Source organism: Manacus vitellinus, unplaced genomic scaffold, assembly GCF_001715985.3.
Source record: "Manacus vitellinus isolate BGI_N305 unplaced genomic scaffold, ASM171598v3 scaffold_38_pilon, whole genome shotgun sequence".
NCBI classification, from domain to species: domain Eukaryota; kingdom Metazoa; phylum Chordata; class Aves; order Passeriformes; family Pipridae; genus Manacus; species Manacus vitellinus.
In genome coordinates, this window is record NW_021940526.1 from 4,475,525 (window position 1) to 4,495,262 (window position 19,738).

The following is a 19,738-nucleotide window of genomic DNA, read 5'->3' on the forward strand; positions in this document are numbered from 1 at the left end:
GAATATATATTTCTATATTAAAAATTACTCTGCAGCAAACCCACAGTGATTAAAAAGTTAAATACTCAGGCAATTTATAGCAATGATTATTTCTGTAATCAATAAACCTGCTAATTTGCATTAGTTAAAGGATTTACTCTCCTGCTTTTATCAGGGAATATAAATTTCAAACACTATTTTAAAGGTTGTTTTTTTTTTCTTAAACAGGTCAAAACAGGTTTTTAAATCTCACATAGTTATGGAAAAGTTCTGAAGAGCTGCAGCTCTTCCTTATTTGCATAAAAGTGCAGGTCACCCTGATGTAGGAGGTGGGGGGAGTCCCAGGCGAGCTGACTCTTTCCCACATGGAAAAACCATGACATCATCAAAGCTGAGTGGATGTAAAGCAGGAAGTAAAAAAAAAAAAAAAAAAAAAAAAAAAAAATGATCTGTGTTTCATGATGTGACAATAAAGCTCTGAAGATGGGCTGTGCCAGCAGGCATCTTTCTCCAGAAGCATCAGCCATTTCCCTTCCTTTGAAACTCCACAAACTTACTGCACCTGAAGATCCTCCTTGTTCCAAACACCACTCTCCTGAACGAGACTATCCTGGCATGATGTTAAGTTTAAGGAAATTAAACTCCCTTGTCTGTGCCCAATATGCTCTGTTTAGAGGTTCCCAAATCCTCTGCCATCAGGCTGCACTTCCAGAACCTCTGTTCACTAGAGGAGTGCACAGAGGAATGACAGTCAAGATTGGAACTGCACCTCGATGGCCAACCCTATTTCCACCTGCTCTTGTAGGAAGTAGTTTTTTTTAGGGCTTGATTACAGCACACATCACTTTTTTTCCCCCTCCAGAATACCCAGTGTATTCCAGAGATTGCCTGGAGCACACTTCAAAGCCAATGGACGTTTCCACGTTATATCCCCAAACAAAGCCTCCCGTGGACAGGACGAGGCTTTTCAGCACCCCAAAACTCTCAGATTCTAAATGTTTTCTAAAGCTGTGCTGTCACAGTGAAAGTGTCTGTTTAACTATTGCTGAGCAGAGGGCTGGGCCAGAGGAGGAACTCTGAGAACCCCAGCAGGGCTGTGGGGTTTCACATCGACGTGAGCTGACAGGAAGCAGCCGAGATAACGAGAAGGCAGAGGGAGAAGTAGGAAGAGAGAGAGAAAAAAAATGAAAAACAACTAAAAAAAACTATGATATCATCCATGTAGAGAGACAGCAAACTAGGAAGTAAGAATCTGAGTACACAGGCAGCCCCACAAGCTGCAACATTCAAACTCCTGCCTTGATGTCTCGGCCAGGGAGGGCTCTGATCAAATTTGGGCAGCAGTACAAAGATCACTGTTCCACAGGCAGAACAAAATGCTTTGGGAGCTTTAAAACACGGGGAATTTCAAACAGCACAATGCAGAGCAATTAGTCAGAGCAGCCCAAAATCTGTGATTAATAATTCTGCTTCTACCGAAAAGGGAAAAAAAAAATAAAACTGCATTTTTGCTCCACTTGGGATGCTCAGTAGGAGCAAAGAGCCAGAATCACCAGTGAGAGAGGACATCTCCTGCTCACTAAGTATTGGATGAGGCTTTTCTCCAACGTGGACTTGAAGAGAAGAATGTGAAGATTGAGTCACCAGCCACAAAAAGGAAAATGACTTTAAACATCCAGATCCAATTATGGATCATGCTGTTCTTTCATCTTAAAGCAACCAATGATTTGTTAAAAAAATGAGTGTACTGATGCTGGAAACATTTCAAAGGGAATGTCTGGAGTCTCCTCCCACCTCCAATGTCAAGCTCAAGGCTGACAGTTTCCCATTATCAATTAAGGGAAAGTAGCCCACTTAGTGTTCTGTAAGAAACTGAGAGGCTTAAACCCTAATATTGAGAAGAAGTCATGGATAAAGCAAACAAGCACCAGTGCCTGAAGAGAAATGGAGACATGGCATCGTGTCAAAGAACGGAGATTACATCCAAATCTGCAAATAAACATTTGCAGAGCATCCCAGTGTTTTCTGGCATTATAACGGCCTCTCTGACAGGCTTGCCTCATACTTACACATTTAACCTTGTGCAAGAAAATGCTAAGAGGAAGAACAATCACCAGAGTCTTCCTGCAATCAGTGAGTGTAAAACAAACCTAGAAATGGCGTTAAGCAATCCGGCTTTTTTGCTGCGGATGGGAAGGCACAGAGCTGAGGGGAGGAAGTGGGATGAGCTACAACAGCAGACTCCCTTTGACCTTGGCTGAGGAAGCTTGATTTGAGAAGACAAAAGGAAGCTGGTGAGTGGATGGTCAGGGGAAGGTGCAGTGGCCCTCAACAGTTTGGGATATTTGCATGCCAACGTGCTCCACCACCGGAATGCACCACGGTGCCTTCGTGATCCCTGGAGCCTGGGCTGGATGCTGGAGAAGCATCTCCACTGCTTGTTTCACCATCAGGCAACCACCACCTTCAAACAGATGTGTCTTAGCTCTCTCTCCTTTCATAGTGTCCTACTGACTAAACTCCACTGAACACAGAGTAATTCCACTGACACAAACAGAATCCCAGCGGCCTCAGAGCTGTGTGTGAGAGCCACTTATACACTGAAATATCTACCTGATTTTCTTCCCAGCTCAGTTAAGTTTACCCCACAGCAACAGCCTGCTTCCAAATTCACTGCATTGCAAACTGTGACCCACAAACAGCTTGTCAGTTCTAAATTCCCCTCTCTGGCAATAATCACTCCACATTTGCTGCATTCGTTCTGCTTTTATTTTGTTATACAAGACTTGGTAAGCTCACAGGAAATGCCATCAAATACAACTGTATTTGAGATATTCTTAATAGAATTGAGAAACACATCTCTTATACAGCCTGAATTTTCTGTACTACACCCACAAGCAGATAGATCCTTCCCCTGCACACTTGCTCTACACAGCAGGGACTGAGTAGAATCTGTATTTTCACTTAAAAAAACCCCAACCCAAACAAACAGCAACAACAGTGACAGCCACTAACACACTTCTAGATGTGTCACAACCACTACCCTCTAAATTACATGACAGCCAGCCAGAACAAACTTTCTCCAGAGAGCCCAAATATAATTTCCATGGAAGATGTGAACTTCCCTCAACACCCTGAAGTACTAATTCTAACACTGTTACCCATTCTATTACTCATCCTTTTCACATGTAGCAAAGAGTCATGCTCAAGAGTAAGATGTGTTACTGAACAAGACTAAAAAAGTAACCAAGTGGGAGAAAGGAAAAGGAGACAGGTATTGGGAGAATGAATAAAAAAAAGGGTGACAGGAAAGAAAAAGCACCTGTGTGGTGCCAAAAAAGAAGGAAATACTTCAAAGAGAAGTTGCCCTCTCCCTGGGATGGATTAGTAAACTACAGCAAAGACAGCATTCTAATTGCTCTTTTAATCATTAGTCTGAGTTTTAAAACACAAGATTAGCAAATCACTTGCATAATTAATCAAACTCCCAAGCAACACCATTACTCACGACAGGACTCGCCGCTCTGGCCCGAACTCGGCTTCGTAGTAGCCATCTCTGCAGTCTTTGCCAACCAGATCATGAGGGTGTGGCTTGTAGGGCTCATTCTTTGTCACCAATGTGGTTCTTATTTTGACTTTTCCGAAATAGTTCAGAATCTACCAAAAAAAAAAAAATAAATACAAGATACTTTCTAGATTTCAGATATGGAGGTGAAAGCTCCCACAAGTAACAGAAAATACATTTTATCCTGAAATCCTCTGTGGAAGAAACACGAGAGCTACGTAGGGGACCACATAGATATGCTTCCTGAAGAACAAGTCTACCTCCAAAACCTTAGGAAAAAACTCCTAAGGTCTCAGGGATAAGGATACTACCAGTGCATGAGCACTAAGCAGCGAAAGAGGATCTTAACAGACACAGCATGACACAAACCCTGCTGAGGCTGTTGGGGTTTTTTCTAACTAATTCTCAGACGAATATTCAATCTTACAAGTCAAGCAGGGGAGTACCAAATTCTCAAGCTCCTACTTCCCAGCGCTCGTCAGCCTAATTCAACACACCTTTCTCAGGTGCATGAAAGCAGCCTGGTGCTGACAGCTACCAGTGAAGTCACCCAGTGTGGGGGAGTGCAACAAAAAAAAAAAAAAAAGGAAAAACAGTTTGGCCTAAATTGTTTGACGCACAACAACTTGAAAGCAAAGACAAGACTTGCTCGGGCACACGTTTGTGCAGAGGCGAGCTCTCCTCCTCCACTTCCCCTGCCCTGTAACTAACAGTTCTCCTCCTTCAGCCCCTTCTTTCCTCCTCCTGAAAATCCAAGGATCCATCATACATCCTTTTCAGCCAGCATCTCAGATCTTTGACTTGACCTGTGCTCTTCCAGCTTCCATCATCTGTTGGCTCTCACTCTCCAATTTGGCTCCTCTCAGCTTTCATACAACCCACTGTTACTTTTTACCCTTAAGATAATACTTCCGTCACCCTTTGGTTTCTTCAACTATTACGTCATTTCTCCCTCATTTCACACCCAGCCCCTTGAACTTGAAGCCTGATCTGGCTGCTTTTGGTTCTCCAGTTCCTCCTTGATGTTCATCTTCATAACCGCACCACGAAATTTAATCTCTTCCTGGCCCCTCTGTTCTCATCCTCATTGATGTTTCCACCTCTAGAGGGGACTCCCCTGGCACCTAATCAGCACTAAAGCCTCCTACGGGCTTCAGGGAGGCAGGAATTCACCTAGAAATCACCTGCTATTGGTAACAATCAGCTCTGTCATCAATAGTCACCTTTAAAAAAGAACAAACTTGGTCAGGATTGCACAGTCACCTACCCATGTCCCACCTCCCCTTTGGCTTCTGGCTGGTCTTTGTGTGCAGCACAGTGCAAGATAAGAGGAATCAAGGGTTTATACTGCCTGTTCAGCTTGTGCCCTGACACAGATTTAGGCTGAGAGTCTGTGCAAGCCTTTAGTCTTGCCAACAGCCTACATAGTTCCTTGTTCAATTGGCAGAGTGCTGAAAAAATGAGAGTCTGGCAGATCTCCATTTCCTGCATTCCTTAACCAAATCTGGCACTGTGATAGTCAAGGGGGAACCTTCTTCTTTGCATCTGCCCTTGGTAATTCTGGCTCCAGGGCTAGACCAGCTTCCACAGTTGCTTTATGCTGTAGAGACTCACTCTGCTGCTCAACACATGACTGCCAATACTCTTTCTCAAACACTCCCTCTTGAAGAGCTTTTATGCCTCAGCCTAAAACATCCCATATTTTTCAAGTTTCACACCCTCTGTATCCGTGCTTTTTCTGCTGTGATTCCAGAGACTCCGCTTTTGGCTCCACGTGTTTTTTATACTTGCACACACTGCAAACACAGGTACACAGCAAGTGCTCTTAACTTCCCATTTATATTTGTCTTTTATTTATATTTATATTCCCATTTATATCTCTTCTAATCTCAGCTCCGAAAGACTTTCTCCCAGGTGGAAGAGATCAAGGAAACACCGGCAACTTAAAAACTTTGAATAGGGGATCAGAAATTCTTCTCTCTTACCCTACCTGTCCAGGATCTCCAACACATTCCTTTGTCCCACATACAAAGTGCTTCCATTCCACCTCTACTTTCTCCACCCTTGTCCCTGCTTCGATCAGAGCTGCCAGAGCTCCTCTGAATCCCCTCATTCTGGATTTCCCAACTTAACCACAACACAACCGCCCAACTCCTCGTCGTGGCAGGTTCTCTGAGCACATCATTCCCCTTTCTCAGCTAATTTTTAAGCTCTGTAGCCCTTTCTAACCCCACACACTTCACGGCAGTGCCTTTTGCAGAGCCCGATCGCCGCATCACGGGCGACCGTTCGCTCGCACAGTTTGCCTTCTTTCATGCTGTGCCCAGCAGCTTTTCAAAGCCCTCTCAGATTTTGTAGGCAAACTCCTTCAAAGCCCTCCCAAAATTCATGCTGCAGTCCAAATCACAAACCCAGACCCAAGACACATGACCAAGAAAGCAGAGCAAAAGCGTGTTCAGAAAAAGCTAACAACGAATGTTTCCCAGACCACGGGCACTTCACTGAGTCCCCTCTCCAGCAGCACTTTGTTAACTACCTCTCTTCTTGTAAATTTGAAAGCGAATAATTTCATGACCAGGAGCAAGTAACTCTTTTCCCACTCTCCTGCAACTCCATTTGCATGTCAAGGAAAGAATCACAGAACGTGAGATGAAAAGCACTGTATTTACTGTGCGGAGTCCAACACATAGCTACAAGCACCACGTTAATGTGGGAACGGTAATTCATGGATAAAAGTGGTATTTACCTGGATGGAAGGGAATGTCTTATTGTTTTCAGTACTGTGTTCTCCTGGAATGCTGCCTGCAGATCTTCCCTCACACTTGTACCTGAAGCGCATTCCCCTTTGCCTGGGTTGCTCAAATATTTCAATGTAGGGCTCAGGGCCACCTTCAAAACAAAACATTTTCAACATTAGGACACAGCAGAGCTTAAAAAGCAGCAGAAGATGCAAGAATTGGAATTTCTAGACTCCCATCTAGAACTTAGTCTCTTTTAACCATCGTAGAAGATGAAAGCAGATGAATGATGAAAGATGATGTTCAATGAAAGAAGATTTTATGCAACAGAAAACAAATCATTATTTTGAGGGAATGGTTGATATTTTTAAGAATAATACACTTTTAAGAATGGCTGTCTTCTCCAAATACAGGTACTGTCAAGTACTATATTCTCTCCAGTGTCCTCTGAAAGTGAAGATGTTTTCTCAGAATTGATTGATTTAGTTCCTATTAAAGCGCAGCAGAAACTATGCAAATTATGCAAAAAATACCCCACCCTACTGGGTTGAATATCATCACTGGGAGCTCAGAAAATATCTGATTGCTTGTACCGAATTCTACATTTTGAGCTGCCCACCTCCCACGGGGCTGGTTTCTGGTTGCAGTATCTCCCCAGACAATGAAAGCTCAGGAAAACGACTGGGCAGCTGTCAAAAGAGAGGTTCTCAGGAAACACGAGTGACAGATGAGGATAAGAGCCATCAGAACTCTTAAATAGGGGGGGGTTAGAAAGACATTAACTGAGCAAGAGCGTAAGTACTTTTCAAGTGATGTTTTATTGCCAGACAGTAACAAGCTATTTAATAGATCTCACTGAGAACATCAAACAGGACAGTCAATCAAACAGTGACAACAGCGGGGTGGCATGTGAAAAACAAACAAGAGAGGGTAAGTAAATATTGTCCAAGTTGAATCATCATAGTGCTACACGATCAGAAGAACGTAGCTTATGGAAATGTCTACTGAGCTCTCTGTCATCTTCATGTAATAGCATCCTCCTCAAGCAAGGCTGAGCATCACAAACAAACCTGACAGGCAATATCCTGTGGCACAGCACTGGAAAAAAAGTGCTTGGACTTCAACGTAAATAAGCAAAACAGTTATTAAATATATTGAAAGTGCTAAAAGGGTAAAAGAACCCCTACTTCCTTTTGCCCAAGGTCTGTACAGCCTGTGAGTCCACAGCACACAAGTTTTGGCAAAGAGGTGGATTGCAATCTTAACTCCCTAATAAAGGCTTCTCTTGTGCTGCACCTACAATGGTTTAGGTACCGCTGCCAACACAAAGCTTGAACTTCATGCCTGGGATTTGCTGGTCACAAAACATTTCCAGTGCTGCAGCAGTTCATACCCAAAGTAGGAAAATATTATAACCTAAAAGATGAAGTGATCAAGAGAAGCAGAGAAGGGATGGAAAGAACTACCTCCCCAAAACGTCACCTTGGTCTGACCTGAATGCACATTTAGCTGTCACACACCTACAGCCAGCAGTGGAACAGCAGTGAGAGAGCAGCTCTTGGCTGGGATCATCTTCAACCACACCTGCCTCCTCAAAACCTGAATGCCTGTTCCACAGACACAATGCACTTCCACTCCAGGCTGTATGTGGTGTCAAAACCTTTGAGAACTATGGTTCAGGACTGGTTATAGACCCTTCTAACACTCAATCAAACTACAGTTTCTAAGCTAATCATCTCCCATCAAGTAGATTTTAAGTGATTTTCTGAACATCAACCACGAGCTGTTACGTTAAATACATATTAGCCACTACTCTAGGTCCAGTTACTTAGAAAGATGGTCCCTTTCCTAGATACTTCCCAGCTCTTACCCAACTCTCTTTAGACAAGCTTTGCATATTTTCTCTGTCTAGAAAATAAGCAAGTCCAGCAAAGGGCATGGGAGACAGGCATTGACAACAAAAAGCTTAGAAATTACATAAAGCTGGTTTCAGAGAGAGCAGAAGTCTGAGCTCCTCACAAAACCATGCTCACGCACCTGTGTGTGGCTGTTTTAACTTTCACACTTCAGTTTGCTTAGGCTATTGCATTTATCAGCACAGTCCTGCAGTCCAGACAACAGAGGACTTCAGCCAGCATCAAGGAGTGCCTGCTGCATATCAGTGAGCCTCCCATTTCCATCACACAATCGAGGAGAGAGAGAGAGCAACCTCACCTTCCCATTCCTACACAGCCCAGCACGCCACAGACACGCGTCCACATGCTAAACTAAAAATCTATTTTAGAGGCTACAATGACAAAATTGCAGCAAAGAGCCTACTAATCGTGGTACTTGGAGGTTCTTGTGCTTACAGAGCTGCTAACCTGATGTGCAGGACACCCACAGACATTACACATTTGTCAAAACTAGCCAGAGCCTCGCTGTTCGAAACTCCGGCAGAGCGCGATCACTTTAGGTCTTTAACTCTCGCTGCTCTAACCAGTAATTTCCCTTCACACTCTATTAATACTTGCTTAAGAGGCTTTTTTTTTTTCCTCACCTATTAAGAGCACTTTATTTTAAAACCCCAGGCTCAGTGATCTTTACAGGGCTGTGGTCGAAACGAATGTCATTGAAGGCGAACCCACTGCTTAAGAGCCAGGTGTGTTTGTGGGAAAGTAAAGCTCGGTGACGCTGCAGCCTCTGGAGATTAAACATTAAACTTCACTTTATCTTGGTTCCCTCTCGCTCCGTTTAAGAATCACGTTATCATCTCCGCCGTGATTATCGGTGTCATCACGTTTTGTGCAGAGAGGAAACCCTGAGAAGTGTTTGTGCTCTCTGCAGCCAGCTGGAGGGCTGTCCGGCGTTCCCTGCTTCTGTAAACCAGCAATGTGCTCGAGAAGTGGCATGGGCTTAACTATTCCACGACCTGCTCTCGCACAAGGAGGTCTTTTAGCTCCCCCACTGCTGTTACAGACCTGTCTTCTTCAGGTCTCGCTGTGTTTGTCAAACAAATACCAGCTACGTCAAAAAACAAACTCTCACTAATTCTGGAAGGGAAATGCACAGCTACTCATATTACCTGCCTGCCCACAACTACTCCAAAAAGCATTTGAAATGTAAGAAAAGAAAAAAAAAAAGCTAGCTAACCCTTCATCTAAGTGCTTAAGAGTTTAATTTGTCTTTGTAATTAATTATAATTGCCTATACACATGCTAGCAATAGAAACACTGTGCTACATATTACAACCTGCCTCTCGTTCTTATTGTTGTCAAATTGTTTATTTCTCCTCGTGCCCTGAATAGTGCACTAAATAATTTTAAAGAGAATATAGTAGATCAAGGGTCCTGATTACATATGCAAGGAAAATAGGTAAAAGCAGTGACAGCTCCAAGAGTTCCACCAGCTTATGCTCATTGAAGGACTGAAGGGTGTTTTATTCTCATCTGTTTTAAGCAATAGAAACAAAAGGACAATCCCAAAAACTCAGTACAAACTTCCATCTGTCCAAGACGATTCAAAGTGTACCACATCCTGTGCCATGAGGGAGGAAGTCTGACATGCTGCCACCATGCAAAGCGACAGCAGGACCAACGTCCTGCCTCCTTCCTTTGCTCTGGAGGAATTGCCCAATTCGTATTTTTCTTGCACAACCAGGAGCACCCGTGAACACTCTCCAGCAACATCTGCATGTGAAAGCAGAGCAGCTGTGGGTCTTTGTGGAAGATGTGAAAGTATCACCCGAAACCCTCCGTCCCCGCGGAGACTGCAGTGAGACACAGATGGGAGAAACATCGCCCTTCAACTCCGATGTCACTGCTCTCTGCACAAATCCCTGGTGACCTCACATCGGTGGTTTCTAAAAAGCAAGAATCTATCCACTTATAACCTTCTGCAACACCTCAGGCAAAAAAAAAATAAAAAAAAAAGTGATGGTGGAAGCTTTGTTATGGCACATTCCAGCTCAAGCAAAAGCAACTGAAAACGTAAACAAGATTTGATTTTTAAAAGCAGTAATCTACCTAAGGCTCCACAAACTGCACAGATTCTAACAGAGACGAAAAATACTGCTCACGAACTTCCTCTTTACTATCGCGTTACATGACAAAACAGCCACCAAAAGGAAAAAAAAAAAAAGCCAACTACAAAAGCAAGCTAGTACCAGGAAGTTATGAACTTCCCCCGCTGAAAAATTCCTTATCTGGTTCCTAATTACACTGAAAATACATAAAGACGCGAATCAAAAAAAAACCCCAGAACTGCTGTCTCCTGCTTCAGTTTTGCCACTCTAAAAATCAAACATAACGTTTAAAAGATGCCTCTGTACAAAGCCGTTTGTTTTCTCTCTCTGTTGATAGTTGGCACACCTATATATTTACCAGGAGTTAAAGTTCATAGCTTGCTAAGTGGAAACAGAACACACACTTCGCGAATTTGGAAAGCAGCTTTCCCTAGAAATGCTATTCTAATTAGTGTAGCCAGGTTTTAAATTTAGGGGGTTTTCTTAAACCCTAAGACAGATACCAGAGAGACTCCTCCCGAAAGGATGACAAACTCGGTTTAATTTAGCCTCCAGAAACTTAATTGCGCTTTTTGTTGTAATTACTCAAAGCGCGATCCCTTATCTGCGTTACTTTGCATTTGTGCCATCTCTGTTTCTCATTCATTTGCATTCCCACCGCCGAGTCCCGACGCGAGCAGGATCCCGACGAGCATCACCCAGACACGAGACCCGCGCTTAACAACCCGGGCGTTTTAACAACGCCACTTTGAGGCTTAAAAGTTTGAAACCTAACAAACCTTATAAGAGATCTCATGGCGATTAACGCGAACGACCCACCGCCTCTTTAGCGCGAGTGCCGACGGCGAGCAGCGAGGAAGGGCGGAGCGGGCTCGGCTCCCTCCCGGCACCGCTCCCCGCCGCGTCCCCCCCCGTCCCATCCCCGGCTCACCGGCCATGGTGACAGCTCCGCGCTCGGGCCTCTGCGCCGCGGGGCTCCCGCCCGGGCCCGCACACCTCGGAGGGACGGAACGGACGGGCCCGGCTCGCCGCCCTTTTCAGGGGGAATTTCCCGGCGGGGCGGGCGGACCCGGCGCTGCGGAGCCGCCCCCCCGCCGCCGCCCCCGCCGCGTCCCGCCCGCCCCGCCCGGCAGCGGCGGCGCAGCGAGAGGGGCACGGGCTGTGCCCCTGCCCCGAGACCCCCGGGCTCCGCCACACCGGCCCCCTGCCGCCGCGGGTGGGAGGCAGCAAAAGAAGTTTGTCCTCCGGCCCTGCCCTTCCCCGGTAGCCGGAGGTACAAAGGGAAAAGTTCAGCCCTTCCGATTTCAGCGCGCGGCAGAGAGAACTCGAGCCTGTTTCCGTCCGTACCCTCACCCTTCTTCTTTCCAGCAGCATCCCTACAGCACTCCGACACCCCCATTTCCCACTCTGTCAGCCCCAAGAAACCGGGCTCTCTTATTATCCATCTTTTCCTCAGCTGCATGGAACCTGGAGGAAGCTCCAGGGAGACCCTACTGCAGCCTTCCAGCCTTCCAAGCCTCTACCTCCCAGTATGGGGTTTATTAGAAGGACAAGGACAGGCTTTTTACCAAAGCCTGTAGTATAACAGAACAAGAGGGCATGGCTTCAAACTGACAGAGGGTAGGATTAGATGGGATATTTAGGAAGAAATTCTTCCTTGTGAGGGTGGTAAGGCACTGGAACAAGGCTACCCAGAGAAGCTGTGGATGCCCCACCCCTGGAAGAGCTCAAGGCCAGGCTGACTGGGGCTCAGAGCAACCTGGTCTAGTGAAAGATGCTCCTGCCCTAAAGCAGGGGGGTTGGACCGAGATGGTCTTTGAAGGCCCCTCCCAAGCCACTCTAATTCAATAACAGAGCTGTACATACTGGGGAGAGACCAATACTGAAGGTAAGGAAAAACTAATCACCAGCAAACTGATTAAAGTCACAATGATCAACTTTAAACCTACCAGACCTTCAGAGCTCGGCCCTGACGCAGCGAGATCAAACAAAGGAGTTGGACACTGGGAATAATCCCAGAGCCCCAAGTTTGGCTCAGGTGGAAGGGTCAGTAACAAACAAGCAAACCTAGAGGGGGAATTAAAAAACACCTGTAAAAAGAGGAACACAAAGGAACAGGAAGGCCACACCTAGCTGTGGTGCAAGACTACACTTAGTTAGCAACAAAATTCAAAGGTTTTTCTTAAGTCTTTGCTCTGGGAATGGAACACACTGCCCATGTAGTTCAATGATTAGTATTCATAAAAAAGGAATAAATAAAATACCAAGGAAAGCCTCAAAGAGCGCTCGAAGCAAGGTCCAAAACTGGTAGGGTTTTTTTTTACATTTCTTTGTCTCACTATTCTTTTTTTAAAGCAAAAGTTATTGGGATGTACAGAAATGAACCACTGCAGAAAACGCTGTTCTATAACCTGCAAATCCAGACACCAACCCAGGGAGAGAAGCAAAAGACACTGCTCAATGCTCGTTATTCTTCCTGCCTTGTAGTCCATCTCCTCTTAACAGGACTTTTCTTTATAACCTCATAAACTATCACCATATTTCCTAGAAATGGAAAATATCTTTCTCCATCCTGCAAGCAAAACTTTCCTTATTTAAGATTCATCATTCATCACATGGTAGGACTGTTACACCCCTGTCAAATTCATAACTGAAATTGGAAGATTAGAATCCTAGGGGACAAGAAGGATAATCAAAATGTCTGTGACATTAATTCTAGATGATGAAAGGGTAGAAAAGCTACATTATTTAGATATTATGATAAAATAATTCTGTGGTAGTGGGTTAGCTTCTTGCCAGAAGAACATGATTTTTCATTTTATTTCCCATTAAAAAAAAAAAACAACTAACACAAAAGAAACAAACCAGAAGTGCCCTAAAACTATGAGAAATTAGGATTAGATTTTTATGTCTTCAAGAGTTTCTTGGATTCCCTATGAGTGATGATGTAAAACAAAGCAGGAAAGTGGCTCTAATATTCTAAATCAAACTTAGACTTTACCTGCACATACACACAACCCTAAAGCACTCACTGACAAGGAGACCACAAACAAAACACTCTTAGGATGGTAGCTGGGGGTTGAAGGTAGGGTAGGTGCTTTTCTCTTGCATTTTCAGCAATAGGTTCAGAGATGCCAACAGCTGGAGAAATGCTGCCAATTTGAGGGTATCCCTGCAGGTCACAGGAAAAAGAAAAAAAAAAAAGGAAAGGGATTCTACTCCTCTGGGCTAGCTGAAGCTGTAGGTATGAGTTTTGTGTTTGGATATAAAGCAAGTTGTCAGGACAGGCATGTGAAGTGACTAAATGCTTTTCCTTACTTATCTTCAGGTTGGTTTGCAAAAATCTCAGATAGTAAAAAGTGTGGCACCTCAGGAAGAACGTATCTAGGGAAGCAGCTAAATTCAGTTTATACCTCTGGTGTCCACCTACTTCTCTAGCCTGTGACACTACTGAATAAACACAGACCAAGGCACCTGGGAAACTCTGCGGCTCAAAACAGAACTATCTACACATTTATGTGGAAGGAAAGTGTTATTTTAGAGTATAGATCTAAACCAATGTGAAATTAAGGGCAGTACTCCAGGCAATACAAAGACCATGTTATGACTAAAACATAATAAACATTCCCTACTTTTCCCCAGCTCTTTTGAACTCTGAGTCTTAGGGCTTGCAGGAACAGGCTACTCAAAGATAATCCTTAAGAGTGCACGTTTGAAATTCAGGTGGTACCTCACATACACACCAGTGTCCATGGTGCAAACTGCTGCTTGATATTACTCTTAAGAGAAAATATGAGTGGCTTTCACTTCTTATAGCAACCACAGAACTTTAACTCTATCCCTATTCCTTCCCTCTTCAATAAAATTAGAGGACAACCAAGCACATGAAGTGTTTCACTGTGTAAGATCTATATGCTCCCATCATGGCAATATGCAGGGACTAGATCTGGCTCAGGAAGCCTTTGAACAAAGTTACTGGAGGAAGGACAGTGTGAAAGGAGACATTTTCTTGATGGTTTTATTCTCTCCAGCATTAATCTGATGCCTAGAGAAAAGCACAAGAGTGAGACAAAAGGATCTTTTAGTCTAAGCCCAGCGTGGCTGTTTTATAAAACATTCATGTTCCTAAACTAGGGGAAAGCTCTATGGAAACCAAGAAGCCTTCCCAAGTAAAAGGCAGAAACCCAAGCACAGGAAAGAGGCCTTACTCAAAATCATGCAAGCATAATGATAGATCCCTCTATTCCACATAATCAATTCTGTTCTGCTGTGATTGGAATCTACGGCAGAGGGACTATCCCAGGAAGTGAGGTGAAGTAGAGGGTTTCAGGAGAGCTCTGGCAATCACAGAAACCTCATCAGCAGCTGACATGAAGCGTAAGAACATGAGATAACTTTGGGTTATATGCAGATCTCTGCAAAAAGCAGGACGGAATTCCCCTCCTCCAGCATTGCATAACAGGAGCCAGGTGCATCACTAGTGTTTTTGTCAGCTGACTTGGGCTATAGCCGCAGGCAGGTGAGATACCAGAATTTTTAGGCCAGTCTGATCCAGTGCTTTACTTCCTGTCTTCCAGTTAAAGCCAGTGCTTTAAGATGCCATTTTTCTCCACTTATCAGGCCCAAAGACAAGTCCTCCCCTCCTGCTTTTCACCGGCTGCTGCACCAGCACAGGTAACACCCACATTGCTGTAAGGAATAAAGCTTCCTGTCCTGGCAGGGAACATCAGAACAGTGGAGGGGGGAAAAAAAAAACAAAACCAAAACCAGCACTAAAACCTCTTGCAGCAAAGGATTGAGTGTCTGGCATGGTGTTTGACCAGCCAATGATGATGGCCCTTCAGGTGGTGCTTAGCACAGGCATTGCCCAATGAAGCTGCTGCGACAGGAGAGCAGCACAGGCAAACTGTTAAGCCTTCATTTCCTGTTCCCAGCTATCTGCCTTAGATCAAAGATAAGTCCCTTGTCACTGGCCTGGTTAAGCAGACACTAAGGTACTTCAGAATATGGCTCTCCTAATAAGGTACATCCTACTAGCAATGAAAACAATAAAATCATTCCCTTTTCTCTTTATGGAATAAAGTTAGGTCCTGTTTTGATGTCCACTGTATCTCAAGCCTCACATACTCCCCAGATTAGCAATTTCCAATCCTCTATGCCTTTAGGAAGCCTTGTTTGAAGTAATTTTTTTAATCTCAAAGGCCTCTTATTTAGCACTTTTAGACCTCTTGGTGGTTAAAGCTTTTGTGGTTATTGGTCCTGGGGAAGGTTCTAATGCAGAAGCCATTCCCAAAGAAGTCATGGCTTCCAGATTAATGATAAACTCAAAGGCTGTTCAAGCCACTCTGCTGGAAGCACTCCTGTACCACACTTTGAGTTTGTTTGACATAGAACAATGCTACTGTGCCTCCTCCTCAAAACAGGGTGGAGAGAAAGGAAATGCTAATAGAGAAAGGTTGGTCTTGTGGATAAGGCACAAGGCTGTGATTCAGGAGACTGGAATTTGGCTCTTGGCAAGCCAGCCTCTCTACTCTTAGGCAAGCTGTTTCATTCTCTAAGCCTCAATTTCCCCAAGAGAAATCAGAGAAGATACTTCCCTGCTCCCACATTTCTGCCTTATCCACTCGTGATGCAACTTCTTCAGGGGATGAACCGCTTGTGACATGAGTGTCGAGACACGACAGTTTCATGGACACTCCAGACTGTGGTAGTGTCAGGAAAAGGCAGTCCCTCCTCTTTGTCTCCTTCCCTCCAGGTAACTCACTCCTGTGTTTCTCAAGCGCTCCTTTGGAGGCACAGGAACTTGCTTAAAAGTAACCTGGAGGAAACAACATTATTGTTTTTCTGCTGGCTCTGTTTTTACTGAGCCAGTTCCACGTACGATCACAGAAATAACCGTGCCAGCAGGAAGGAATGGGGTGGCACCAAGGCTAGAACAAGGTTCTGGAAGACAGATTTGGGCAGAGGTGTCTGCTTCCTGACAGAGTATTAATGTCATGGAACTGTAGCATAACACTGTATTTTTAGCTTGAGGAATTGATAAAATTCTATGAAATTTCTAATTTGGGCTCCTTCCTTCCCAGAGTTCGTGTTTAGAGCAGAAGTCCTCAGGCACCTTCTCCCCCAGACCTCTCATATGCTTCCCCTTCCTTTCTCCTCATCCCAGTGCTATGAACACACATCACAGTTTGGGAGTTGCATTGTTTGAACAGAGAGAATAGAGAGGAACTTCTCATGTTTGTTGGCAGGCAATGGAAAAAAAACCTGAGTAGTGAAGCTACAATGAAGCTGATTAGTGACCTCTGCAATGGACAAGCTGCAAACTCCTTCCTTATACCACAGACAGGATTCATCTGATGCAGAAGTGCTGTAAGGAGATGACTTAGGGAAGAGGTGAGCTCAGGCTGAGCACAAGGAGCTAAGCCAGCAGAAAACAACCTTTTTCTGCCCAGGAAGATTTTTTTTCAAACAGATTACCTCTATAAACCAGATCACTGTTGCTGCCTCAAAGGGAAGCAACAGAATTGCTCTTTCTGCAGCCACAAAACAAACAGAAGGAAGGGTGGGAATTGTCCCTTTGGCAACAGCAAGCTGTTAAGAGTATCTTAGTTGTAACATACTACAAATATATAGGCAAGGTATGTCTAAAGTAATTCCCCTGTTCCCCAAAATCTCAGCATGTACCAGCCAGTCACCAGGCACTGGATCCACCTACAGAGGATAACAATCGCTCATCCAGGTTTTTATTACAAGACATCCCTTTTTCCTCAGGGCTCACAAGGAGTTTAGGCTACTTAACTTCACCTTGAGCTCCAAGAACCTAAAAAGACCACATCTACAGTAATAAAGAGGTAAAAAGGTACATTGTTTTAGTACAACCCCAGTAGATATAGCTCCTTTGAAAATCAAGGTCTAAGAGCTCAAATTAAATCTCTAGCCCAATGATCCCTGTAAATTCTGACTTATACAGTTAAAGATCACAGCCAGGAACGACAGAGAGTGACACCACTCTTCAGGCCCAACGTAAACACACAACACCTTCTGGGACAAGTTCACACACAGAGTCCTCCTACACATGCAAAGCAAACCTGCAGTTTGTAAACTGGCCCTACACCTCTTATCTGGAGCCACAGGAGCCCTTTGTACGAATTGCCCAGGGCTGTGTGCCACAGGTGGCACCTCACAGGTGGTGCAAAATCCTACTGGCAGCACTGGGCCACAAACTCCAGCAACCCACAACCAACTCCACTGCTTCACCCCACTGCTGTGTGCACTTTGTGCCTATGCATCCAGTTTACTGCTATGCTGCAATAAAATAATTCAGATTTCTTAGAAAGGCCGACGTCCTAGCAAGGCTACGCTCACTTGTCTGAGCTTTCTGAATCCCAAAGTTGAAGGCCCCTGATTTCTCACCCAGAACAGCCATGGGTTTTGCTGTTTCACAGTCTTGTTCATTTGGCAGTTGCTGCATGACTCGTCAGTCAGGACATTTGGGGAAAGTCTGACATGGTTTTTGTAATCAATGTTGTGGCTGACCTCTCCTATAACAACGAATTTGATAAATACTCACTTGCACAGGGCATTTCCACTTATGAATGTTAACATTGCTGGAAACAGACAAAATCCAAACAACATCCTCTGGGTTTTCTGTCTGAAATATTGTGCCTTAGGTATAGTAAATGTGTCAGGCACCATGAGACTCAACATTTTCAGATGCCTGGAAAAACTACTGTAGGTATTTACTCACTGTATGGTATCCTGAGCTCTCATCTCCAAATGTAGCCAAAGACAGCTGACTGTGCCTTTTCCAGGAGTTCCCATTGAAAGCAAACCTGCATAAATAATCATCTGCTTTACTCACTGTATGTGAGTATAGAACACACATATCAATCTTTTTTTTATGTTTAATTAAAAGGAACAACAAGCCAAGAAGAAGAATTCTTCAAGAGATCTGTTGCACAATAAGCATCAAGAAAAAGGAACTGAACAGATTTTTTTTTCCCCTGTTCAGTGGAAATAACAGCTTTAGACACAGCCTGCTGAATGGAAACACAACAGACACAAAAGGAGAATTGCTACCACAAGCTGCTTCTGGCAAGTACATGCAGGAACCAGAGAAAGGAGAAGGCCTAACCCAAGAGAGACACGACAGAAAAGAGCCAGTGGCAAGAAGGATTAATTAGAACAAGGGCTAGAAGGGCAATGTCATATATAAAGTTGAATGTAAAGAAAAGGTAACTGCTTAATGGAAAGGTTCCTTAACAGGCAGATGGAGAAAAGACAAATTATACTCAGTAAAGCCACTGATATCCCAGCTCCACTTTTGATTAGTCTCCAACGAGACCCTGGGGTGCAAGTCAGGTCAGCAGTGCTGAAAGCTGACCTGTTGAATTATCTGTTTCACAAAGGCTGAGACAGGTATCTGTTACCTAACTTCTGCATTGCACCATCCCCAGGGGTTCTAAGCTAAGCATTACAGGCTCCAGCACCAAAAGAGCAGAAACTAAGGAGCTGGGGGCATTTGGAATAAAGTGTCTGATTACTGTTCCCCTGCCCTAACTCCTGATTGACACAGCAACCTGTCCCTTGATGCCACTGCCCCAAGTGACTGTGAGTAACACTGTTGGGTCTGTGGTGACTCAATAAAATGCCCCCTCGTGGTGACCACTGCGATTTCCTGACAGGGTACCCAACTTCTCCCTTCCCAGCACACCTCACTGTGTCTGCCCCTCACTGCTCCTCACACTCCTGTGGTTTCCTGCCTCTTCCAGAACAAGAGGGTGAAGATTTTCGTGTGCAAAGCAGAGGGCATCTCTGTGTGGCATCCTGAGCTCTCGTCTCCAAAAGTAGCCAAAGACAGCTGACTGTGCCTTTTCCAGGAGTTGCCATTAAAAGGAAACCTGCATAAACAACCATTTCCATAAAAGAAATTAAATGGAGAGCAAAGTTCCCACTTGAATTTGCAAAGTATTTCTGTCAATCTACAGAACCATTTGCTTTAAAAAAAAAAATCATCAGAGAAGCCGAATTTAGAGGTCCAAAGAAATTTATGACTTTTCAGAGATAATTCAGTTTTTTCAGCTATTTCAGTTTTCCTTACCACCTTCCCTTACCCTGTAAAAGGAAAAATCAAATGAGTAAACCAATCCAGATTTAAGAGTATCTCAAAGCTTTTGAGACAGTTCAGTAAGGGACCCCAAATCTGTTCCCAAGGGTACAGATGCTGCACAGTCCAGTAAGGAGTGAATTCTGTATCTGGCTGATTCCAGGAGACTCAGCCATGGTACTGGCAGAGACACTTAAAGTACAAGGAGCTACTACACTTCATTAGTATTCATTATGGTCCACACCCACCTCTGAACAGCCTGCAGAGAGACTGTTGCAATTCTGAAATTGGTACTGAGACCTGATTCACATCCAGATACTTTTACTGCCCCAAGTCTTTCAATCTTA

General features: G+C 44.3%; 1 protein-coding gene across 1 annotated transcript in view; it reads right to left on the reverse strand.

Annotated features, from left to right (window-relative positions):
- The window catches only part of REL (REL proto-oncogene, NF-kB subunit), a 40,248-nt gene that overhangs the window by 18,573 nt on the left and 1,937 nt on the right, over nucleotides 1-19,738 (reverse strand). Inside the window, 2 exon segments of the mRNA XM_018077593.2 lie at nucleotides 3,488-3,636; nucleotides 6,291-6,433. Coding sequence (XP_017933082.2) covers nucleotides 3,488-3,636; nucleotides 6,291-6,433 — 292 coding nt within the window.